Source organism: Rousettus aegyptiacus, unplaced genomic scaffold, assembly GCF_014176215.1.
Source record: "Rousettus aegyptiacus isolate mRouAeg1 unplaced genomic scaffold, mRouAeg1.p scaffold_m13_p_1, whole genome shotgun sequence".
NCBI lineage: Eukaryota > Metazoa > Chordata > Mammalia > Chiroptera > Pteropodidae > Rousettus > Rousettus aegyptiacus.
In genome coordinates this window covers 4,139,311-4,165,113 of record NW_023416284.1, presented here as the reverse complement: position 1 = coordinate 4,165,113, position 25,803 = coordinate 4,139,311, and the positions used below count along the sequence as shown (strand labels likewise).

The 25,803-nt window shown below is 50.2% G+C and overlaps 2 protein-coding genes across 10 annotated transcripts in view; one reads left to right on the top strand and one right to left on the bottom strand.

Moving 5' to 3' along the window:
• Positions 1-15,559: 15,559 nt before the first annotated feature.
• Positions 15,560-25,803, bottom strand: part of PER3 (period circadian regulator 3) — a 53,792-nt gene continuing 43,548 nt past the window's right edge. For 5 of the 9 annotated variants that reach the window (XM_036228271.1, XM_036228276.1, XM_036228278.1 and 2 more), the window contains one exon: positions 24,669-25,773. The gene's annotated coding sequence lies outside the window, so the exon portion shown is untranslated. Of the gene's footprint in view, positions 17,676-19,100; positions 25,774-25,803 lie in introns of those variants that run through there. The other 4 variants (XM_036228273.1, XM_036228274.1, XM_036228272.1 and 1 more) reach the window with 4 other exon arrangements.
• Positions 16,683-22,845, top strand: UTS2 (urotensin 2). The gene is made up of 4 exons (XM_016158708.2): positions 16,683-16,785; positions 18,746-18,856; positions 22,024-22,067; positions 22,701-22,845. The coding sequence occupies exons 1-4, from the start codon at positions 16,683-16,685 to the stop codon at positions 22,815-22,817; spliced, it is 375 nt and encodes a 124-aa protein (XP_016014194.2). The 3' UTR covers positions 22,818-22,845.

Sequence of the window (25,803 nt, the reverse complement as noted above, 5' to 3'; positions counted from 1 at the left end):
TCTGTGTTTCCCCATAAAAACTTTGTCCCCTATTCCCCAAATAATTAATACAACTGGCCCGCATTCAGGGAAAGCCAGCCCTAATACTCACACTGGAAGGGCTTTTAATCAGACCCCATATAAGGTCAGAAGCTGTGTTGAATGAAAATGAATTTCCTCCTGTAATGTAATTATATCCTAATGCAGGCAAAACACTATTCCCTAAAAGACAATTCAATTCACATTGATTAAGTTATAGTGTCCCTTATATCTAGGCCAATGAAACGAGGAGGTATAAAATGCAGAATAAAAATGAGATTGACCTTGCAAAGATCAAAAGAACGGACACATTCTCCAGGCTTAAATTTTTTAGCTGTTCATGTAAGGAAAGTGTTTTCTCGAGCATCCCTACTCAGGGGACTTGGCCTACGAATTGGGCAAAAGAGGTGAGTATGTGTGCGGTATACTCACTTGTGTTCTGAATGCAAATGTTATTATTTGAGGATTTGCGCAAAATATGACATTGAGATATCCATGAAGAGAAAGGAAGAAAAGATCAATTTTCAACCCAACGGGATTATTATTTAGATGGAGTCTCAACTCCAGTGACTATTAAGTGCCCTCAACAAACCACCTGTCCTAAAAGGAAGAAATCAAAGCACCAAGAGCAACTATTTGAGAACTCTGAAAAGTAAACTGTAAGAGAGGACTGGTAGGGACTCGAGGCAACCTGTGGGGTGGAAGGGATGAGTTTCTGGCGGCTTTTCCTCTCTTCTCTCCTGGCTGTGGCCTGAGGGCAACCCCAGTCACCAGACCTTAAAGCTCTGTGGTTTGGGCCAGACGACCAAGAGAAAGGGCTCTGCTAAACCAGAGAGAGTGGGAGAATCCCTGTTCGTCTCCCCCGCCCATTTCTTTCTTTTTTTCTTTTTTTTCTTTCCTGAGGGCAAAGCTCTGCCAAGCGGCAGCGAGAGCAGCCACAACTCAGAGAAAAAGTCTAGATTCCAACCTAGAGGACCGAGACAGGGGTCCTCGGGAGCCAGAGCGTGTTCAGGGACTCACAGGCAGGAGACGAATGGACAAGGAGGGCCCTCCCAGCCCTCCGTGTGAAGGGGCACACGTCCTCAGCTTGTCCTTGCACCATGCGTGTGCGAGACAGACACGGAGCAGCGTAGCAAAGGCTTCAAGAAGCGTACAGCTAACAGGTGAGCGCTGATGGTCCGCGCATGAGACAGACACGAAGGAACGTAGCAAAGATTTTAAAAACTTGAGCGACGCTGGAACCACCGCTCACAAGAGGCAAAACAAAACTCGTGGTAGGAACCGAACCAGGCGACTGCCTGCTCAACAGCAACAAGTCAACATCCTGCAGAGGATTTCGTCAGGATACAGAGTCTCACGACAAACACAGCAAAAATGTCGACAGTTGCTCGGCATACAAAGAACCAGGAAAACAGGAACGATTTCAAGGGAAAAGAAAATTAACAGGTACCAACCCTGAGCTGACCTAGATACTGAAATTAGCAAAGGCTTTTGTACTGTGGCAATTGTAACTGAAAAATACGATGCCAGAAACAAAACAGTAGGACAGAGTTGACAGAGGAAAGAGCCGGTGAACTTGAAGATAAATCAAGGGAAATTATTCAGTTTGAAGAACAGAGAAAAAGATAATTTCAAAAAATTGAACAGAGCTTCAGGGATCTCTGGAAGAACATCATGACATCTCATATTTGTTCCCTTGGAGTCCCAGACAGAGAAGAGAAAGAGATTGGAGCAGACAAATGTTAGAAGAAATAATGACCTCTCCCGCAAAAAAAAAAAAAAAAAAATCTCCCAATTTGGTCAGAGACACAAGTCTATAGATTTAACAAGCTCCGTGAACCATCAAACAGGATAAACCAAAAGAAAAGCAGGCCCAGATATTCCATAATAAACCGGTGAAAAACCAAAGATAGAGGAAAGATCATGGAAGAAGCCAGGTAAAAGTGACATTTCACACAGAGCGATGATTGGAATAACGCAGATTTCTCACCAGAAACGATAGCAGACAAAAGACGGTAGAACAGCATCCTGCGGTCTATGAAAATATTCTTTTGGGAATGACAGCAAAATCGATACATTCTCAGACGAAGGAAAACTAGGAGAATCTGTTGCCATGAGACTTGTTGAAAAAAAAAATACTAAATGAAGTCCTGCAAACTGAAAGAAAATGGCGTCCGAGGGGCACCGGGCACTTCAGGGATGAAGAAAGCGTGGAAGGGTGCTCGTCGGACTCAACACAACACAGACAATTTTCGTAAGTTCTCTAAGACGTCTTATAGTCAAAAGAAACCGGGGTGGCTATATTAACATCGACAAAGCAGACTTCAGAACGAGAAAGATCACCGGGATGAGCAAGGACATCCCATAATGATAGAAGGACCGATTCGCCAAGAACACACACACCCCATTCCTAACTGAGCACGCGTGATGAAAGAGCTTCCAAAGACAGGAAATACAGCCAGGCATGATGGGACTGTTTAGCAAAAAGCATACTCTTCACTGCATGATAATTTAAAGTTAGATAATGGAAATTTTTAAAAAGATAATGCCACTCCTCAGCTGAGTCCAGTCCGAACTACCGGTCCGGGTCCAAAGGCAGTGGCGGGATGCAGAGCAGAGTTCTAAATCACAACGACATGAGAGGGACTTCGCATTTGTTGTTGTTTTATTCTGATAAAATAGAATAAGGGAGATAAATGTTCTGTGCCATGTTATTAAAATAATAACATAGTCAGCAATCGTCAGTAGATTATTTTTACAGTAAGAGAATATTGCCCATCAGAATAAAAAATATCGATGAGCTCAATAAGGCGATATTGGGCTTTTTTGTATTACGTGTATAGTTAGTTTCGTCCTCCAGAATATTCTCATCTTGGGACTCTTTTCCCTCTTTCTCTTTTATTCCAAGAAGGCTAGTGAAATCCCTACATTCCTTCCCTGTGCTTGAAATGAAAATATAGGGTACGGCGTAGTTCAGATGCAGAAACAAGGTTTCCATATTGTCTGATGAGTCCACCTCCAGCGGGCCGCGACAATCATATCGAGGTGTATTTTAATTGTTTTCTTTGAATGCCACGCTATCGTTGCAGCAACACTGTGCTTTGGACACTGTAGATTAGATTAATGCGTATTTAAGAGGCGTATTGTGTAGACAGGCTCTCCAACAGGGGTGACCATTAACTGACCTACAGCCCTGGTCACTGGCGTGTGAAGAGGCAAGTTCATCAAATGGTACAGAATGCTAAGAACAGATACTTCTCAGCACTTTGCAAATGAGAAGCTTCCGTAAATACGAAATATGTTAAAATTATACGTTAACAATGCCTTTACCATAAAGCAAACACATACAATTTTCTTTAGTGATTTCTTAAAAAGAATTTTTATTCCCATGAGAGGACTCGAAAATTTCAGTTCCAGGCACAGGAGCATCTTAACATACCCTCCCTGTTCTCTGCAGCTGGAAGAGAATTTGGAAACATACCTGGGTCCAATAACTGTGCAGATGTTTCTGAATTTTGGAATTTTGGATAGGTGGCCAGGGGTAACCTAGAGGTCACAGGTCACAAGTCAGGGAAGATAATGCCGAGCCCGGGAGCTTTATCAGCTGAACTCTGTGCCTCCCTTCAGGACTTGGCCCCAAACTAAAAGATCGGTGCTTGTGGGTCAGGGGCCCAGTGCGTTCTGTCCCATCATTTGGGGCGTTAGGCTGGCTTTTGAAATGTAAAATGAATGGAAAAAAATACAACTCCATGTTAAGTATAAAAATTCTTGAATAAGGCAAAAATGCACCCCCTCTCCCCCAGTAATTCCGACTGTGAAATGAATCCATTTTAATTTACCTTCGATTATGGCAACACTTAGCTTCTATCATAAAATCCAGAAATAGGCCTCAGAATTAGCTTTCTAAATCGTGTTGATTTAAATCGTTTTAAACATTTAGGATAAAACCGTGGAGTTGTTTAAAACCTGATGTAATGAAACCCTAATAGAATCCATGTCTTTTGTTCTGGAGATTTCGGTATACGACAGACAGGTCGGTCCACAGCCCGACACCTGACCCAGCGTGGACTGATCGATCCAGTGCAGGTCTGCATCCTGTGAATGAACACCCGGCATAATCTGTTACATTTACTTATGCGGATTATTGAACATTAACACAGTTTGAACACCATCTTAAGCATCATTGTCGGATTGAAAGTGCTATCTAGAAATGGTAAAATACTTCCTTTGTTCCAATTCGATAAATATTAGTCATTTGCGTCAGTTGGGGTGAATTGTCATTTGTTCCCTCAGTCTGGGCGGAGATGGGTTTGGAGCGAGTGGTCCCGAGGGCAGGAAAGGGCAGACGCCTGAAAGGTCTGAGGTCCCTCCCCAAGGCTCGGCGTGGGCAGGTAGCACTTGGTGTCAGACCTTCCCCACGGTGGATGCACAGAGGCCGCAGCAGGGGGCGCTGGAGGTGGTGGCCCTGTGCAGACCCCAAGTCACCCCTTCCTGCCCTGCCCGCGAGGTCGCCTTCTGCCTGGCCATCTCCTGCACTCCCAGGGCGGCGGGACCTCGTACTTCGTGAGGCCGGAGCAAAACCCAGGCTGGAGCTGGGCTCCACCTCCCACACCTGCCGGCCGAGCATTAGTTAACAAAACACCTGACAAAGTGGCATCATGGACACACTGACTGCAGAGGACGTGGACACATGGGAAAAGAAGAAATAAGACAGGAAAACTTACCTTCGGGAAAGTTTCCAAAGACATTCACTTGCCCAGTGAGCATTATGTACAAATGAATAAAAGCTGTAGATGGATGGATGGATGGAGGGCAGATGGGTGGAGGGTGGAAGGGTGGATGGATGGATAAAAGGATGGGTAGATCGATAAATGGGTGGGTAGATGGAACTACTCTTAATTATCTGTTGGAAGAGTAGCCCTGGGAATCAGGACTTTGGAGAATTCTATTAGAAAAAAACCACATGTGATTCTGCCAGTCTGTAAGTCTCATACAGACAGGTCCTTTAATTAATGGTCAGCATCATCAACAATGATTTATTGAGTGCCTGCTGTGTTCCAGGCGATGAAGATACAGCGGTGAACAAAACGGACAGCCCTGCCCTTACAGAGCTTACGGACAACAAACAAACAAGCAAATAAGCCCAGAGAGTGTCAGAGGGAGGCAGAGAAGCCAGAACGAGGCGAGGGGACGTGGGAGGTGAGGGAGGGCCCCGAGGCGGCATTCGACGGACGGGTCGTAAATCGCTGCGTGCCCACCACAGGGGAAGCAGGCTGTGTGGCTTGCTTGGGAAGTAAACACATGGATGAGTGGGGAGAGGGAAGGAACCCTTGACGGCAGAGCCGGCCCTGGGCGGGAGCTCGGCGTTCTGTGGAATGTTGATGATTTCATGGAACGCCGGTGGCCAAAAGCGCCCGGCGTGCGTGCCGGACCAACGCGAAGACAAGAGCCCGCGACGATCAGGCCTCGGCGATCAGGCCTGCTCAGGCCACCGCAGGAATGCCGAACTGGCAGCGGGACCGGCACCCCCGCCCCTGGCTAACGCGAGACGCTGCTGTCCCACTCACAGTCACATGGTTCTCTCTGCCCTCTGGAGACGGGTTAAGATGTCGAAGCATCGATCACCCCTGCTTGCTGCCAGCACCCGGTCCACAGCCCGGCCCCGCTCCCTCGGGCCACCCCCACCCCTACCCCAGTCTCCCAGCTAAACCCTGTGAAGTCCTTCCAGTTCCCTCTTGCCGAGACACCTCATGGTTCCCGTGATGTACGGGTTTATGAAATTAGTAAAAAAAAAACAAAGAAAAATCCCAACGTGGCCGACTACAGGTGTGTTCTCGGTGGGTTTTGCTGGGAAGGCACTGACTGTACAGAGGCGACATACATTACATTATTCGAGCTGAGACAGTAGTTCAATATCCTCTACTTCTCAAAACTGGAGGGGGGATTCTCCCCCTCTGATCTTTGCACTGGAGGCTGAAGATACACTAAGTTCTGACTCGGAAAAAGCCTGCAGAGAACGTGAGGAGAACTTTGGGAATCAACGCGTAGCTTCTGTTCAGGGGACGAGAGGGAGTCCCCACCTGAGGATGCCGACACACCTGCGGATCAGGGGCTCCGATGCGCCACGCGGACTTTGTCTTCGATGATCAGATTCGAAACGCAGGAGAAACGTCACGGCTGCAGCCCGCCGCCCCGCCACGCAGGCGCTGGGGACGGGAAACACGGGTCATGCCCGTTCGGCGACACCACCCGGCCGGCCCAGCCCCGTTCGGCACCGGCTGTCCTCACGCCTGGCCCCTGCGGCGCAGCCGTGCTGGGACCTGCCATTCCATTCCACGTCGCACTCGGCTCTCAGTTGCAATTAATATTCTTTAGGTAAAAGTCTCCTCTAATAGCAGAAATATGACCAAAAATGCTGGCTGAAGCCCCGCGGCACCGTCTGGGTGACATCTGAGTCATCTTCTTGAGCCTCCTCTGAACGAGCCTCCTAGGTAATGGGATGAATCAGATCGATAAATGGAGCAGCCGCCGCCAGCACACTTCTGCTTCCGCCCGCGCTGGCCGCGTGTGACGCACCCCTCGGCGGGTCGGGGCCAGACCCGCCTGCCGCTGCTTTGGCAGCTCGTCCTTCTTTGCGAAGTGGCCGTCTGGGTCACAGGGGTGGCGACGGACGTCTCTGCTGGGAAAAGGGCGCCTGAAAGAGAAGCGTCAGCCCATCTGCCCACAAGGCCCCAAAGAAATGCGACCTTTTCGAGGCACACGTATGGGCTTGTTTCTCAAAGCGCCTTACGCAGATGAAGGGCCCGCTGCGGAGCCCTCTCGTCACGAGGTACGTGGCCATGCTCTCACATGGTCGCCTGTTCCGGGGAGTAGGTGGGCGAGCCATGCTGGTCCAGTTCCTCCAAGTCCATCCTCTCAGGCACTCCCGAGGGCCAGGAACCCCCGAGCGCCCAGGGCCACCCTCGAAAGGGGTCAGTCACACGTCTCCCACCTTCCCACAATGTCAGGGTCACACGAGGGATGTCAAATGCAGCGAGACAAATGGCCCGGCCAGACCTGGGTCCCCGTGGCAGACCCAGCGCTGACCAGCTGCAGGGACCCCGGCGGGCTTCCGGACCTCGTGCAGCCTCACTTCCGCCACTGAAGAGCAGGGACATCCCTCCTGCCTAGGGACTCAGGCGTTGCCGCCCACGATGCACAGAGCCTGGGCTACCTGCATAAACACTGACATCATTATCATCCCACTTGCAACGTGCCGAGCCTACCTAGGCTGTCTGCTTGCTGTCACGTGGCGGCTTGCCAACTCTCACCAGGGGGACAGGCCCGTGGCCTATGGCAGGCCCTCGCTGTCCCCAGAGCCATGTCTAAACTCCCCCCTGCCCCAACGGGCTGGGCACTCACATGCTGCCTCAGCGGATGCTGGTGGAAGGACCTAAAACTGCCTCCTCTGAGTCTGAAGGAAATGTAGAATTCTAATCATCCTCCAAACCGGTGCCAGTTCTGACTCCCTGTCAGTCTGGGCTGTGAGGAGGCCCCGGATGCCGACGTGTGCTGTGTGAGGGCCAGTCTGGTAAGCGTGCCGACTGCACCAGCTCCCGCCTCTGGACGCGGTGCCTTCTGCAATGCGACTCCTCTGCTGCTCCCGTTGAGAGGCTCCGGCCCACCTGTCGTGGGTTGAGCCGCTACCCCCACAATGCATATGCTGAGGTTCCAACCCCGGTTCCTTGGAATGTGACTGTATTTGCAAGTAGGGCCTTTACAGAGGGTCAAACGAGGGTCAAACGAGGTGTCCTTAGAAGAGATACACGGGATGCGCGCGCGGAGAGAGGCACGGGGAGAAGACGGGCACCTCTGCGCCAAGGAGGGAGGCCGCAGAGGGAACTGGCCCTGCCGACGCCTTGATCTTGGACTCTCAGCCCCCAGAGTGTGAGAAATCAAGTCCCATCGTGTAAGCCGCTCAGTGTGGGGCGCTTTGTCAGGGCAGCCGGAGAAGATGCGTACGTCGCCCTTGAATCTGGGCTGGCCCGGGGACTTGCTTTGACCAGGCTGCAGCAGAGGTGACCTTGACGGACTTCTGGGCCTGGGCCTCTCAAGGCTGCTGCTTCTGTTCTTGCCCCCGCGCTGCCCTGAAATGCCACATGAGGGCTCCAGAGCCAGCCTCTTGGGGGATAAGAGACCCCGTGAAGAGGGAGGCCTGAGGCCGGCCAGCACCAGCCTCCGGAACGGTGAGACAACTGGGGCCACACGAGTGACCCCGGACAATGGCAGCAGGCTCCCCACCCGCTATGAACCCGTCCAAACTGACGACTCCCAGAATCAGGCGCCAAAGAAATGGTTGTTGTCTTAGGCCCCTAAGTTTGGGGTTGTTTGTCACATGGCAATAGATGACTGAGACAATAAGCTTTGGCTACGAAAAGTAAATAGCGAACCCATGTGCCAGGCTAAAAGGATGTTCCGAAATTCATCCATTCAGCAAAGGGTGTGTGAGCACCTAGACGCTCTAGCTGCTCCGGCCACATCAGTGAGCAAAACAGAGATCCCGTCACCTTCGCAACGACCCTGACAAACGAAATGAGTAACTACAATGTGGTCAATGATGTCAGGAAAACTTTAAAATAGGCCGGGTGAGGAGGTGAGTAATACAAGGGGAGGAGAGGGCAGGTTGGGGTTTCAATAAAGGTTGTCGTGCAGGCCCTATGAGCAGAGGCTTGGAGGAGGAGAATGAGTCAGCCGCGTAGCTGTCGGGCCTGGGGTGGGAGCATGCCTGGGGGGGAGGGGCCGGGGGGGCCGGGGGACCATGGGGATGAAGTAGGGCCCGGCAGGCCACTGCGAGGTCTTTCCTCAGAACGAAGCGATCTTTCATCAGGAACCAATGTTCTGGCCATCGGCACCCCGGGGAATCCTTAGGTCCAAAACCCGATTGCCACCGCCGAGAAGAAATGTGAACACAAATGTTGGTGTTGCACGTTCTTCACACTCAGAAACCTGCCCGGAGCTGGGCACAACCAAGCCCGCCAGCCGGCTTGCTTCTGCGTCTGGCCCCGGAAAGGGGGGCTTCCCAGCAGCCAGCTGAGGCAGGACGGGCCGGGGTCAGGCGCCAGGTGTGTGGCTCTGTCGCATAGGCCACTGTGAGGGAGCCACCTGCAGAAGGCACACGGCCAAGAAGACCATCGGTGAGGCGCCCCTTACCGAACCTCCTGTCTCGGCCCGGGATCCTCGCCCCGCTGCCGCCCCCATCTCTCTCCTCACCCTCTCATCGAGGCTTCTTAAAAGAGCTGTCCATTCGTTGCCTCTGTTTCATTTTTTTCTGTTCTTTCTTGGACCCACTTCGATCGGCCTTTCGACCCTCTAATCCACCAAAACTGTGTTGCCAGCTGAACCCCACGAGTCACCCCTCATCACGGTTGGTCCCTCACTCCTTCTAGAAACGCTGTCTTCATCTGGTCTCTCCCTTGGTCTCCCGCCTCGCCGGCCCCTCTTGGTCCCCTTGCCAGCTCCTCCACGTCTGCCTCCTGGGTCTCCTGTACTCCACCATTCTCTCTTCTCTCCGCTCATTTCCTTGGTGATTCATGTGGGCTCAAGCCTTTAGCTGCGATCTGATGACCCCAGGCTTGATCTGCAGCCCAGGTGTTCCTCGTGGACCCGGCATGAATCCAGCTCCTTCCTGACCAATCCCTCGGTGTCTGACAGGTACCCCAACCCAACAGTGTCCAAACCACTCTTGACAATCCCCCGAAAACCTGCTCTGTCCATAGCCACCTACGTTTTTGTTACAAGCGACACCACCCTTCCAAGTTCTCAGGGTAACAACTTTGGGGTCACCTTTGATGTAAGTTTTTCTCTCACACTCAATTCACCAGAAAATTCTGGCAGCTCTTCCTTCGCAAGTGATGCAGAATCTGGCCATTGTCACCACCCCGGTACCAGCCTCCAGAGGGTTTCACCACATCCTCCCCACCATCTCCTCCTCACACAATAGCCAGAGTGAACCTTTCGAAACATAATTCACATTGTGCCATACCATTGCTCCAAATGGACTTCTCGGCCTACTCCCTTTAAAACTGAAAGCCCTTAAAATAGCCATCAAAGACCTAGATCTGGACTGAGGGTCAAGACGGTGGAGTAGGTAAATGCTGTGCTCACTTCCTCTCACACCACATCAGAATTACAACTAAACTACAGAATAGTCATCATTGGGAGTCGCCTGAAGTCCAGCTACACGGAAGTCCCACAACTGGGGACACACAGAAGAGGCCACCTCGAGACTGGTAGGAGCGGCAGAGACATAAAAGGCCTGGTCCCGCACACACATGTGGTGGCTGAGAATCGAGAGGGAAGTGTTAGCTGCAGAGGTCCCCCTGGAGGAGCGAGGGGCCCTGGTGCCACACCAGGCTCCCCAACCCAGAGGGGTTCCTAATGCCAGTACCAGGAAGAGAAGTCCCCACAACCTCTGGCTGTGAAAACCAGCAGAGACTACAGCTGAGTGAGATGGAGAGCAGTTGGAGTTGCAGACTTTTAAGGAGCCCACACATGGACTTACCACTGACGACTCCCTTGCTCTGAGCTCCAGCGCTGAGGCAGCTGTTCCAAAGGTGCCAGGGACACACAGGGGGAACCGAGTGGTCTGGCTTCAGGGCGAGGGCTGGAAGGGTGACTTTCTCCCAGACAGGAGTGCTGGCAGAGGGCATTGTTCCTTTGCTGAGCCCTCCCCTGCCCGGATTGCAGACTCAGGTGAGCACCATATCTGACCTCCATCCACCTGGTTAACACCAGTACCTCACCCCTCCCAACTTGCAGGCCCACCCCAGCCGCTTCCGGTGGCTTTTCCATACAAACGGCCTCTCTTGGCTCACGCTGCAGATTTCCTAAAATCTTTTAAAGATTTGCAAGGCCCAAACAAGCAGCACCTGTCCTCAGTATACCCCGTACCTCTTGCCGAGAAGCTCCAAGTCTGGCACTAGTGGCAGCCGGCCTCAGTTTATGCCCAGCGTGGGTAGTGGCCACCTGTAGATTGTTTGGTGGCTCATGCCAGATGGCCCTAAGCAGGGCAAAGGCTGAAGGTGAACTTGGCCTGAGCTGGAGTACCACATGGGGTCACCTATGAGAATGACACACCCAAAGGGCAGACAGGGCAGGCACTGGAGCCCTGATGAGGCGAATCCCGTTCTGTCTGTAGGGTCAGCCTCTGCACAACAGCTCCTCCCCTGGGCACGGCCAGTTATTGCAACCAATCAACCCAAGTTGTCAACTCCTCCCACTGACAAGCAAACAGCAACAAGGCTCAACTACATCAGGAGGGCACACACATCCATACAAAGGAAACAGCCGGAGTGGCTCAGGTGACCAGAGGAGACTTGCCACTGGTACCTACAGCACGCCTACTACATAAGGCCACTTCACTAACACTGGGAGACTTAGGAACTCTACCTAATACATGGAAATGAACACTAGTAGGCAGCTAACATAGGAAGACAAAGAAACATGTCTCAAATGAAAGAACAGAGCAAAGCTCCAGAAAAAACAAAACGAATGCAGACAAGCAATCTACCAGATGCAGAGTTCAAAACACTGGTTATAAGGATGCTCAGTGAACTTAGGGGAAGAGTAGAGGAACTCAGTGAGAACCTTAACAAAGAGATAGAAAACATAAATAAGAACCAATCAGATATGAAGATACCTTAGGAGGAATTAACAGTAGGTTAGATGAAGTGGAGGATCGAATCAGTGATTTAGAAGATAAAGGAGCAGAAAACACCCACTCAGAGTGGCAACAAGAGAACCCAAAAACCATGAGGCTAGTTTAAGGGGCCTCTGGGACGACATCGGGCATGTCAGCATTTGCATCATAGGGATACCAGAAGGAGAAGAGAGCGAGCAAGAAATTGAAAACCTATTTCAAGAAACATTGAAAACTTCCCTAAATCTAGTAAAGGAAATACACATACAAGCTCAGAAAGTGCAGGGTGTCCCAGACAAGATGAACCCAAAGAGGCCCACAACAAGACACATCACAATTAAAATTCTAAAGGGTAAAGTCAAGGAGCGAATCTTAAAAACGGCAGGAGAAAAGCAGTTAGTTACTTGTAACAGAGCTTCCGTAAGACTGTCGGCTGATTTCTTAACAGAAATTTGCAGGCCAGAAGGGATCGGCAGGATGAAAAGCGAGGGCCTCACCAAGACGAATCTACCCAGCAAATCTATCATTCAGAACTGAAGGACAGAAGAAGAGCTTTCCGGACAAGAAAAAGCTAAAGGAGTTCATCCCCACCGAGCCGATATTACAGGAAATGTCAGAGGGACATTTTTTAAGAAGAAAACATATGAATAATAAAATGGTGATAACTACATATCTAGTAACAGTTACTTTAAATGTAAATGGTTTAAATGCTCCAATCAAAAGATAGGGTGGCTGAATGGATAAGAAAACAAGACCCCGACATATGCTGCCTACAAGAGATCACTTCAGACTGAAAGGCACACACAGACCGAAAGTCAAGGGATGAAAAAAGATGTTTCATGAAATGGAAACAAACAAAAAAGCTGGGGTGGCAATACTTACGCCAGACAAAATGGACTTTTCAACGAAGGCTATAGCGACAGACAAAGAAGAACCCGACAACCCCACTTCCGGGTATGTATCTGAAGAAACCAAAACACCGCTTTCAGGGGACATGCGCATCCACGTGTTCGCTGGGGCGTCATTTACAGCAGCCAAGGTATGGAGGCCGCCTGGGCGTCCAGCAATGGGTGGATGGATCACACACACACACACACACACACACACACATGCAATGGAATATTACTCAGCCATAAAAAAGAATGAAATCTTGTCCTCGGCAACAACATAGACGGACCTAGAGGGTGTAGTGCTGAGTGGAGTAGGTCAGACAGAGAAAGACAAATGCCACATGCGGAATCTAGAGAACAGGACAAACGAGCAATGGAAACAAGCTCATAGGTACGGAAGGCGTCTTGATGGCTGTCAGGCTGGGGGTGGGTGAGGGGGGAGGGGAGTAAGAGGTGCAGATTGGTAGATACAAAACAGTCACAGGGACGTAGAGTACAGCATGGGGAATACAGTCAGTAGCACTGTAATAACTATGTACAGTGTCAGCTGGCTACTAGATTTGTCGGGGAGATCACTTCATAAGTCGCATAAATGTCTAACCACGGTGTTGTACTCCTGAAACTAATAAAATGTATGTCAACTATAACTGAAAAAAATTTAAAAAAATGAACATTAAAAAATGACCTAGAGCTGTCCCTCTACCATCTTTCTGTCCTCGACCCTCACTGCCCTCCCGCCAGTCACTCCGCTTGGGCCATGCTGACCTCCTGGGTGTTGCTCCAACAGGGTTTATTGACGTAGTGCTATTGACAAGGGTAAGCATTTACACAAGATGGTTATCTGACATGTAAACTAACATAAACTAAACCTATAATATAGATTAGGTTAAATTAAAATTTTAATTAATTTAACTGTGTATCTGAGAGCCCCGTAAGTTATAATTTTTACATTAACAGAAATAAAAGTGGACCCCGTAACAACCTCCTTGTCGACTGAATGTGAACTGTGCCGAATTCCGAGCTTCCGCAGACCCCGGTCTGCCTTAAAAAACGCCATGAGCATTGCGGCGGCCGCAGAGCTGTGCATTCCCGACGGATCGTCCCGAATTAGGAGATTTTTCATCACTGAGAAAGTACCGAGCAGACTTTAAGTTCTTGGCAGAGTCACTTTCCATCAATTCCTCCTCTTGGAGCCTCACAACCCAGGACGGCCAGTACGAACAGTAATGTAAAAGTTAACGTCCACACGTTAACAGCAGGGAGGGTGAACTTAGATCAACGTCAAAACTGAGACTGACGAGAGGTTGTGACTTAGACACTCACCCAGTGGACGCTGGTGCTCCACGGGCACAAGTCACCCAGTTTGTCCTGCTGACTGTTTGCTTCTCCAGCACATGCACGGAAGTACCTATTGGGTTCAAGGTCACGTGCAGCTGATTAAAGGGGTCCCAGCTCCTGGGGAAGGTGGTTGCTGTGCACACTGCTCTGATGTAAACGCGAAGCCACTTAACACAAGGACCGTGAGGGTCGGCTGACAACACCCTCAGTATGTGTCTGGGACAAGGTGACATTGTCATTGACAGTCTGTTGAAGGAAGGAAGCTAATTTTCTTTCAAGCTTAAGCCTTTAGTAGTAACCTAATTAGGCCATGCTGTATAATCATCACTAATAACTGTCAGAGTACCCCTGAGTCACCAGCGAATGACGAAGCTTGGCAGACGGCCTCTTCCACAGAGGACAGAAGTCTGTATGTATACGCAAAATAGCATTTTAAAACAAGGAAAAAAATCTCTTTACCCTAACATGACGTTTTGAATTTGTGGTATTACGTACCAGTTCTTGTTCGCATGGCTTCTTTTAGCTAGCAGTTTCATGATCGCTAAAGTTACATGCGGACACGCTCTGTAATCTACTAACTTATACACTGACGTAAGCCAAAATGGGGTACCCGTAGGTCGAGTCATGGTTTGTGGATGCGTCTTGTTTGAAATACACAGGACTGTGTTGTAGTTGTTGCTTTCTTTTACTTTGAATCGGTTGTGAAGAGAAATCGTGGATGACCCTTAACGTTCAAATTTCTAACGCTCTCGCTTGGCGGCGAGTGACTGCAGTGACCCACGGAGAGCTCGCTCGCTCTCCGCCCCGCTGCGGCCGCCACCGCTCTCCACTGTCGCCCGCCAAGCCCGCCTCTCATCTTCACGACACCTCTTGACGCCTCTCGGTGTTCGAGTTGCCAGCCTCTGATGTCTTCGCCGCTGCCGATGAGGCCGCAGAGGTTGGTGCCTATGGGAGAGTCTTCGCTCCCGTTGTATTCATTCCTCGGGGGACGTTTCCGAAAGCGGGCTTACTGGGTACAAGTATGTTTTGGCTCTTGCGTTTCGTGTTCCATTTGGGATGCCTGCTGGGGCCGCAGGCCTCTCTCTCATAGGCAGCTGCCCTGACATGGCCCTGTCCAGGGACCACGATGCTGCGCTGCCCACCCCAGGGCGCGTGCTGGACGGGTGCCCAGCCTGCGAGACCCACGGGCCTGCTGTCCCCTGGTCATCCTCCCTCGATCCTCCACGGAACCCTCCTGGGGCATCACATACCCCTTCATTTGGGCCCCCTTCCCAGAGGCTTGCTACGAACACGTGTGAACAAGTGTTCGTTGGATGATGTTCGCATTTCACGGATATACACACCCACGAGAGGGATTCGGGGCTGCGCGGTTCAGTGCGTTTACCTTTGGACGGCGGTTTCGAACGTTGCCGGGGCGTTCGACCGTGCGACGTCCCCGCCCGCTCCCGGGCCGGCGCCTCTGTCCCCACGTGGCGTTGTCAGTGCTCTCCGCAGCCTGGCGTGGCGTGTGCAGCGAGCGCGCCGTGATCGCAACCTGCACTTCTCTGAACGACGTGGCATGTTTTTGCATGTCCTCACTAGCCACCTGGTCAAAGGTCTTGCTTATTGTTTTAAATTGGGTTGTTGGCTTATTGAATTTTTTTTTTTTAAATGCTGGAGAAGTTTTTCAACAGACATGTTTTATGACTATTTCTGACTAGTGGCTGGTCTTTTCATTTTCTTAACAGTATCCTTCAAAGAGCAGAATGTCCAATCTTGATGAAGTCGAAGTCCAATTTACCCATTTCTTATATGTTGCTTTCCTGAGAAATATTTGCCTGCCCCGCAGGCTTGTGCAGGTGTTCGTTTTTCTCTCTTTTTTTTTTATAGTCATTCCGTAGTTTTCATTTTTATGTTCAGAGCGAAGAATGGATACGATCTGCCTTCTGCGTCCGGGTGCTGTGTTGAGATGAGGCTGGTGACGCGGAAGGCAGCTTGGAGGACGTCCGGGAGGAGGCTACGGCCACAGCCGGGCCCACACCCGGCCGGGCACGGCAGGAGTGAAATTCCGGAAATACTTATTGGTAAGGCTTTCAGGCTTGTTCTTCATTTCTCCTTGATGAATAATGCCCAACTTTAAGGAAAGTCATTTTCCTTTTCTGAACTCAGAAACTTGTCGTTTCTCACGGGGCCAAGTGTATGTGCGGAACTCGCCCTGAGCCTGGAAGTTTGTTGTGTGTTTTAATGCACTTTCATCATTTTGAAATAAACGTTTTAATTTGCGCACCACCATTCTTTGAGCATGGCAGCCCCAAATGTGACATGACGATTCTTCCATTCACTCACGGAAGATTAAAAGAAAGAGGCTGACACATTTCGTATCACGCTCTGGGTCGCTTCTGCTAGGACTCATAAATCCACGTCTCCGCCTTGGCCACTTCATGCCCAACCCTTTCTTTAACTCATGATTTATTGCTCCAAGTCACTTCTTTTGCCAGATTTATAAACTTAGCTGTTCTTTATGTAATATCTACTTTGCACACGAGGCAACAAGACAGTAAATTTATTGTCTATGAGTCGTTACCTTGAAAAATTACATCAATGCAAAGTGATTGCCTTTTAGCCTCCATAGCCAATGCATTTGATTTTTTTTATTTTTGAGGGGGCGGTATGAGATCATAGGACAATATATATAGTCGCTGATCACAGAATGAGAAAGAGCAAACTGAACGTTCTGGACAGCAGAAGCCGAGGAGGAGGACTTCTCTCCCTGGCCAGTCATGTACAAGCTGGCCTCCAGCTGTTTGCTCATCATAGGATGTTTGAGCCCTCTCTTCTCTCTCCCTGTCCTGGACTCCAGGGAGCAGCCCCTGCAGCTCTCAGGTAAGAAGAATTTCCTTCCCTAATGTTATTCTTGAGAGTCCTCAAGCAAGAGTCTAAAATGCAATGTTAGAAATAAGAATGGGAATTCCTGCTTCAAGGAGGCTTGTTAAGTGAATGGTCCCAGCTGTGAGAATACCCGAGGACTCCACAGCACACCTCAGATTCGGCACTGGACAGAGTTCTCCTTCTAAAATGCTGACGGCGAAGGGTGGTAGCATTGTTTATTTCATGTCACTTCTAGTATTCGAACTGCTGGTTTCGGTCAGCGCTTTGTTCACCTCCAATTTTAAATTTGCACTAAGGTTAAGACTTCATCACTTTCAGTTTTTAAATGAACTGATCGAATGTAGAATTTGGTTGTTTGGATTGTAGGGTAAAAATATTTAAATTTTGTTTTCTGGTCTTTTAAGTTAAAAGTAATCATCTGACGTGTTGTATGAGACAAAAATGTTCACTAAAAAATAAAAAAGCCACCAGGTGGAGTTGGGGACATCACAGGTTTCCAAGTTCATTGATCTTTTCCTCTTGTTTCATTCAAGTCGAGTCTAAGTTGAATTTTTTTAAAAAGTGCATCAGTCAAGCAGATACTTATTTTCCTATCGCCTCCTAGTTAAGAAGTAAAAAGGTTGGTCCTGGGCATTAGGTTCCCCAAACACTTTAACTGGGTTTTATTTGCCTTTAACTTGACCTGCTTTTAGACATTGTTCTTTAAATGGAGAAAAAACTCTCCTAAGCCACTGATTCTATGTTTTACTCTCCAAAGCAGTTTTCTGATCATTGTCAAGCACTGTATCATTCGTGCACTGCCAGGCAACTTCTAGGGTCCTTGAGCTCATCAATGGCAGTCATCTTGATGGTTAAAAACAGGCGTTAACCTTATTGAATCTCTGCTATTTAAAAAAACCAGAGAAAAGCACAAGATCAAATCAATAATAAATATTCAGATATTACAGTCTTCAACAATTTGCATATTGTTATGATTTTTAAAAACTTAACATGAATTGAGTAGCATCTCACTCGAATTCTAAACAGGTGGCAGCTTACCTTCGAGTTTTCGCCTGGATTTTGTTCTCACTTGTCTCTCCATAAATGATCCTTCGCAACCTAAATACTTACATGTGGCCAAAATATCATTAATATTCTTCAGAAACGTGTTTATGTGCGCGGACGCCTTTATAAGGGTTCGGTCACTGTCTGCCGATCGGGGCTGCAGCTAAGCGTGTGGAAGCCCGCGGCACGCTGGGGTCACGCAGCGCCTGGCCGAGGGCGGGCCCGGCGCCAAGCCTCTGTGCAGCGCCCCTTCAGGCACCTTCCCGCATCGTACACGTGCCTTCCCACGCCTTCCACGCGCATTCCCTTCCCCGTGCCTTACCTGCATTTTCTACACACTTCACACACATGCCATGTGCTCTACATGCCTTAAGCTGACCGCGTTTCACATTGGAAATGTCACCATCAGGTTCTGTATAGACTAAAGATTACTCTTTTCTAATAACTGTATCCAAATCTCGAAGGCCAGAAAGAGGTGATGCCGTCTCATTTACTTCATAGGAAGACCATAACCTTGTCTTTTAGAAAACCACTCTTTAGTTTTTCCTCTCCCATTTTATTACCCAAATATCTAAAACCAAAAGGCAACGGGGCCAGTAGATAGATTCTTCCTCGTTTCCCTGGCCCTGGCTCAGCCCCGCCCTCTGCTCAGGGCAGCTGAGTGGCATGGCGGGTCACGGGTCACGCAGGCGGTACGGAGTCAGAAAATGACCCACTCCTCTTGATTTTCTGGCTTGCAAACTGGACTGTAGCATTTCCACTTCTCTGTTAAAATACCACAGTCTTGGCATCTGAAGTTTTTCTAGTATTATCTCCTTGTCCTTGGTACCCGCCCCCCAAAGATAACAGAGAACAGGAGTAACTCATTGAAGGGCAAACAGTCACTAACATCTACCACCACCCCGCGCAGCCCCCGACGAGGTCTCAAGGTCGGCCTCGGGCGAACTGGAGAGCGCATCCCTTCTGCAGAGGCTGCCGGAGCTGCTGGGCGCAGAGAGGGGCGGCCGTCCCAACAAAGCAGGTAACAGGGGCCTCGTGCTGAGAGGCTGTCTGACTTGATTGCTACTGAAATTTGTATTCTCATCGATCAGAGGAGGTGAAGCCCGATTTTGGAACACAAAGCTGAGCTCTGTCAGAGAAGTGAATTAATTACCCTCCACTCTCCCTCTCTGGCATAAAGACTCCTTCTGCAATCTTTTTATTTTTACTCTCAGCAACTCCTCGCAAGCTTCCTTTCTCTGCATGGACTTTAATTTTTTTTTGGGGGGGGGGGGCAGGGAGGAGGGTATTACTCCAGTTTCTAGTAAGGTCAATTTCAAATGCTGATTTCTCATTTTACTAAAATCCTTAATCTTTCTGTACCTCAGCTTCTTAATCGGCAAACAGGAAAGAGAAAAACACCCACCTCATAGGTTTATGGTAAAGAGTCAACGAGAAAATGCAAGAAAAGTGTTCAGCACAGCCACACACAAAGCAATCGCTAAAATGGCAGCTTTTACAATGGGCAGACCGGGAGATGCTGGGGCTTTGGTCCCAGAGTCCTGCAATAAAGCAAATAACACAATACAGGGAGTTATGCAATAAAACAATTTTTTTGGTTTCCCGGTGCGTGTAAAAGTTACATTTACACAAATACATATTTTCTTAAGTGTGCAGTGGCATTGTCGAAGAACAATGTACATACCTTAACCAAAAAAATGCTTTATTGCTAAAAATCGCTAACCATCACCTGAGCCTTCAGAGTTGCAATCTTTTTGCTGGTGGAGGGTCTGCCCAGGGTGGTGGCTGCTGAAGGTTCAGGGGATGGTAGCAATTTTCAAAGATAAGATGACTGGGACACGCACCTCATCAATGGATTCTTCCTCTCACGAATAATTTCTCTGCTGCACGAGATGCTGTTTGACAGCTTTTTACCCACAACAGGAATTCATTGAAAGTAGGAGTCAGTCCCCTCAAACCCTGATGCTGTTTTATCAGCTAAGTTTATATCACATTCTAAATCTTTGGCTGTCGTTTTCGACACCATTCACATCGTCTTCACCAGGCGTGGATTCCATCGCAAGAGGCCGCCCCGTTCATCCACCAGCAGCGGCTCCGGCCCCGCTGAGGTTCCCGCGCGAGACGGCGGCAACTCGGCCACTTCCCCGGGCTCCGCTCCCCCCTCCAGGTCTCCTGTCGGCGCCGCCACAGCTGGGGGTTCCTCCCTCGCTGAGGTCTTGAATCCCTCGGTCCTCCTGGTCCTCCTCGAGGGTTGGACTCAGCTCCTCCCCAACTCCCGTTAATGTTGACATCTGACCTAACCCCATGAATCGCGGATGTTTTTAAAGGCATCTAGAATGGTGAATGCTTTCCAGAAGGCTTTCAGTTGACTTTGCCCGGGGCCATCATTCCCTGTGGCGGCTACAGCCTTCCTTACAAAGTGTGTTCCTTACATACTAAGACTTGAAAGTCGAAGTTTCTCCTTGACCACGGGGCTGCAGCTCGGGCGCTGTGCTCGCAGGCGTGAAGACATTCATCTGGTGTCCAGCTCCTCGGAGCTCTTGGCTGAGCAGCCGCCTCATCGATAAGCAGTAACACTTTGTAAGGAATCTGTTTTTCTGAGCAGCAGGTCCCACCGTGGGATTAACGTACTCAGGACCCCACGGCGTGAACAGATGTGCGGTCATCCGGCTTCGTTGTTCCAGCTGTGGGGTCCGAGCAGAGCGTAACCCTCAGGGGCCTGGGGTTTTCGGAATGGAAACGAGCGCTGGCTTCGGTGTAAAGTCACCAGCTGCACTGGCCCCTAACGAGAGTCGGCCTGGCCTTCGACGCTTTGGAGCCGGGTGCTGACTTCTCCTCCCAGCTGTGGAAAGTCCCAGCTGGCATCCTCCTCCATCATCAGGCTCCTGTGTCTACCCTGAAATCGGCCGTCAAGCGTAGCCACTTTCGTTAACGATTTTAGCTGAATCTTCTGGGTAACTTGCTGCAGCTTCTGCACCGGCACTTACTGCCTCACCTTGCACCTGACGGTATGGAGATGGCTTTGTCCTTAAACCGCATGAACCGAGACCTCTGCTCGCTTCCAACGCTCCTTCTGCAGCTTCCTCGCCTCTCGGCCTTCCCAGGACGGGAGAGTCAGGGCCTCGCTCTGGGCTTTGGCTTCGGGGAATGTGTGGCTGGTTTGGTCTTCTGTCCGGACCACTAAAACTTTCTCCCGATACATCAGCAGCGAGGCTGTTTCACCTTCTCGTCACTCCTGTGTGCACTGGAGCAGCACTTGTCATTTCCTTCAGGAACGTTCCCTTTGCACTCATGACTTGGCTAACTGGCACGAGAGGCCTAGCTTTCGGCCTATCTCATCTTTCGAAATGCCTTCCTAACCAAGCTTAATCATGTCCAGCTTTTGATTTAAAGTAGGAGACATATGACTTTTCCTTGCACTTGAACTCTTAGAGGCCGTTGTAAGGTTAGTAACTGGACTAATTTCAATATGGTCGTACCTCAGGGAACAGGGAGGTCTGAGAAGAGGGAAAGCGACAAGGGACCGGCTGGTCGGTGGAACAGTCAGAACACACACATGTATCGGTCACATTCACCGTCTCACACGGGAGTGGTTCGTGGAGCCCCAAAACAATTACGATGGTAACGTCAAAGATCGCTGATCACAGATCACCGTAACGAACCATGAAGGAGTGTGAAATACCGTGAGAATCACCGAAATGTGACACAGAGACGGACACGAAGTGAGCAAATTCTGTGGGAAAGATGGTGCCCACTTGCTCGATGCAGGGTTTCCACAAACCCTCGATGAATAAAAAACACAGTATCTGTGAAATACAACAGAGCCAAGTGCCACAAAGCAAGGCGCGCCTGTATCTTCTCCACGGCCACATTCCTCTGGGCGCTGATACAAACGCTCAGGACATTCTGGAAAAAAAAACAGAGCCTTTCACAGACACAGTTTAACAGAAAGCTCATTTGTTATAAAATATTGATAAACTACCAAATTCTGCCTCGTGGAAGAACACGGAGTGGCCTTCGCGGATCCCGCAGGCGAGGAAGAACGAGGCGCCCGCCTCGCTGCCTGTGCTGTGAAATCAGGAAGGCCAGAAACCAGACAGGATTCAGTAATATTCTGTGTGTTTTTAAAAAGCATAAAAAAGAGACAATAGCGCTGATGATGAATAGTTTCAAAATGTTGTTTTCCAGATCCCAGCATGAATGTTTTTAACCCAAGAGGAAGCATGAGAAAGGTAAGTGACTAAATTCATGCGGACTAGGTTACAAAAGGTTAACGTCCTGACGTTAGACGACCCTAAATTCATGAACTAGACAGGCGTTTTTGGTAGAAATCACACCTTAAAAAATCACTGGCCAGTATTATTTCAAAGTATTAATTTTTCCGCATTTTGATCCAGAGGAGAACAGCTTCTCCGGCACCCGTTAGGGACCAGTCGCCGTTACCCCTGCGCGAGGCCCCCCCGCTCTCGCCTGCCCCCCGCTGTGCTGTCTCGCTCGCCCCCTTCTCCAGCGGTCCGGGCGCCGGCGGGACTGGTGTCGCCCGCGGGCCCGTGAAATATGCTGAGGCTAGACTCCGCCCTCAGCAGCTCGACGAGGCCCCCGGCGACGGCGTGCACCTGCAGCGTGACATCTAAGCGGACGACCGGCGTGCGCAGGGCAGAGACCACGCACGTGCGGTGGAGGGCAGGGCACGGCCCCGCGGGGGCAGTGGGAAGGGCGACGGGGAGTGGCGAGTGATGTCACGTGGCGGGAAAAGCTGCACAGCCGATGGGGGGCCCAGTGTTAAAAAGCTGCGTTCGGCCGCCACTGCGCAGAACTCTGAATTCACGGATCGCCTGTCTGTGTTCTTGTTTGGGTTGTTTTAGTTTCAGGCTTTCTCTGGACAAGATCCCGACATCTTGCTGAGTCGTATTCTGGCCAGAATGAGGAAACACGAGAAACGCGGCTCTCCCTCTGAATGCTTCTGGAAATACTGCGTCTGAAGTGCAGCGAACGTCTGTCGGTCAGCTCGAAACAACCATCTTAGAAAATTACGAATAAAAACGCTTGATCTGAAAACAGTGTAGACGAAAAACTAGACGAATTACACTCTGTTCATTATTGTTTGGAAAATAAATCTATGTTTCGCAAATATCACGAGTGGCTATTTTACTGATAAACACACTCTAAAATCTATAATTCTTCTTTCCATCAATTTATCCTTAAAAAATTCTGAAAAATTAAAAGTAAAGCTAAAAAACAGAAGCAAACAGTAAGAAAAAGCCATAAAATTTCATTAAATGATAAACCATTTAATTAACTATATTATCTCAGCTACGATATCCTCTCAACCCTCAAAAATGACAATGTTATTACTTTAAAAAGATCAGTATCTCAGTTTGGAAAGCGCTCTAAGTGAAGGCTGCCTAAGGGTGAGGGCTGGGGGCTGTCCCCACTCTTGAGTCTGGTGGCGTGCGGAGCTCCTGTCCCCAAGACCCATGTCCCGAGCCATTGTCCCCGAGCCCCGTGCCCAGTGCCCCTGTCCCCGAGCGGGCTGTGGGGCTGGATGCTCGGCCACCGGCACCTCTGCACGCCGAGACCTGCTCTGTCTCAAGCCCGCGGGTCACGGCTCGCTGGTGCTGGAGAAGCGCCTTCGCCTTCGAAACCTGCTTCTTGCAGAGCAGAGAGCTGAGCTGCGATTTAATTGCAAAATGGAAGAAAAGCCGGGTTAATGTTAAGTGAGCACCTAAGTGCGCGCACGTTCCCTGGTAGCCTGCGCACGCCTGTGCCAGGGTAACCAGCTCGGACGGGCGCAGCGCACACAGTCTGCTCTGAAAACCCTCCTCGGGGACAGCCAGCCTCCAACAGCGGCCCTGAGCGTCCATGCCAGCCTGACTGGGAGGGATGGACGGAAGGGTCGGGCCGCGCCCACCTGCCACGCGAGACAGCCATCCTGTCAACAGGCACCGGGCGTCTTCGGGAGCGCGGGTCCCGCAGGGCCTTCGCTGGCCTCGCTGAACACTGAGGTCGCCTGCAGGAGATGCGTGAGCGCTGCGGGGACCCCGCGGCCTCGCCCACGGCTGAAACGAAACGGCCCTGGGCTACTACCGGGACGTGGGGCCGCGCAACCATCGCGGGTTTACAAGGCCGGGGAGCAGCAGGTGGAATCTGGGGCGCGTAACGCTAAGATCCCTCCACGTCTCAGTGACGTTCGGCTGTCACCCTCCCACGTGGGGCTTGCGTCAGACGCCAGGCCCCGGGCCCGGCCCCATGGCGCCTGCTGGGAGTCCTCGCCAGGCAACCCCAGTGTCCCTCCCTACCAAATGAGGACAGCGAGGCGTACTTCACGGGAGCGAGGCTGAGACGGTCGTGGGCAGCCCTTGGGACGGTCCCTGCCCGAGCAGCAAACACTCAAGGACACGGAGCTCTTTCTTCTCACCATTGCTGGCACCGTCCCGCTACAGAAAGGTGCAGGTGAGTTTCAGGTGTGGCATTTAAGCGGTCTGGTGGGTTCAGGGTCTTGCCTCACATTTTCAGTTTGAGATTCTGTTGCTGCCAGTGACACAGACTCTGAGAAAACACAGGTTCACTACAGAATACAAAAGAGCAACTTTGATGGCCACGTGTTAGAAACCAGGCATTATAAAGTTAACATCAGAAACGTGCGCACACAGTCAGGACCTACCAGCTCTCGCGGCGCGGCAGTGAGGCTGGACAGACCACGAGCCGGAAGGCGCCGTGCCTCCCGCACAGAGCGGCCGCGGCCCCGGGCCTTCCGCAGGCCGAACGAACACTTCCGAGCGACTTGAAACGCACATTCAGGGCCAAGGTGTGTGGACACAGTGCAAGAAATATTCAAGTTTTACATGTACACAGTTTATTGTTTTACTTAAAAAAGATACCCAATGAAAATATTAATAACCATTAAAAACAAGCAAATTCACACAGCTAATTATAAATTCGGTTGACACAGACACAGAATTTCCATTTGGATTAAATTTACCTTGTGAGTCATAATGAAGTTTCACACTGAACTGCAAAATGCACTGTTTTTCATAAATCCTGACCTCTCATTCAAGACAATACGGACTTTTGGGTAACATTTATGTAAACATCGAAGCCTATAATATGCCTTTGCATTACCATTCCGACAGTCATTAATACGAAACGCTGATGAACCTGCACAGCAAAGTGCGCAGCTGGGAGAGCCCCCGTGGGGGGCGGCGGCGGGGGCGGCGTGGTCCGGTCTCTAAACGCACCGACTCCCTCACCGCCCAAGCCCGAGAGCTACACGTGGCTGCAGATCTGCCGACGACGAGCACCAGTTGCACATCGAGCCCAGTGCGGTGTGCGCTCCACACGACGTGCGCCAGGGCAGGGAGTGAGCGAACGCAGATAAATGTCCAGAAAGGACGGGAAGGGGGCGCGTGTTAGAGGACGTCAGGTCTGCGATGCGTGTGCACAGACGCAGACGACCCCGACAGCCGCACGTCGCTGCGGAGTGACACAAACCCACCACCTTATCGCCACAGAGGGTCGCGATGGTTAGACTGACGGGCAGTGTCCAGGATGCTTCCTTGTTTTAAATGATTTTCTTCACCAAAGGCAAAAGTACTACACACCTTGGCCAACACGAGGGCTTCAAAAATCATTTAACAACTAAGATTATGAGAGCAGGATATGAGAGTTCGCTTCTCATAAAACAGGAATATTTGCATGGAACTGCTGAGTATTAGAAAATCCCAAGAAATGTCATAGGCAGCATTTGAAGATGGTTCTGACATCTTAAGATAGAATTACCTTCCAGGAAACTACGACTTTTGAAAGAAAAATCTAAGCCATTGGGACTGAGAATCAGAGTCCAGCAGTCACCCTGGTAAAAAGGCCGATTCTCCAAATTACCACCAGAATGCACTTTATAAGAAGCTGTAAGACTTCAAAGGAGGAAGAAACGTTTTCCTGAAACGACAAAGAAACAACAAAGGAAGA

What these genes read in the sequence shown, in the direction of transcription:
- UTS2 (XM_016158708.2), top strand. Translation starts at nt 16,683, where the DNA reads ATGTACAAGCTGGCCTCCAGCTGTTTGCTCATCATAGGATGTTTGAGC. An exon ending in GCAGCCCCTGCAGCTCTCAG is followed by an intron (nt 16,786 to 18,745) that starts GTAAGAAGAATT and finishes CACCCCGCGCAG; the next exon opens with CCCCCGACGAGGTCTCAAGG. An exon ending in CAAGAGGAAGCATGAGAAAG is followed by an intron (nt 22,068 to 22,700) that starts GTAAGTGACTAA and finishes GGGTTGTTTTAG; the next exon opens with TTTCAGGCTTTCTCTGGACA.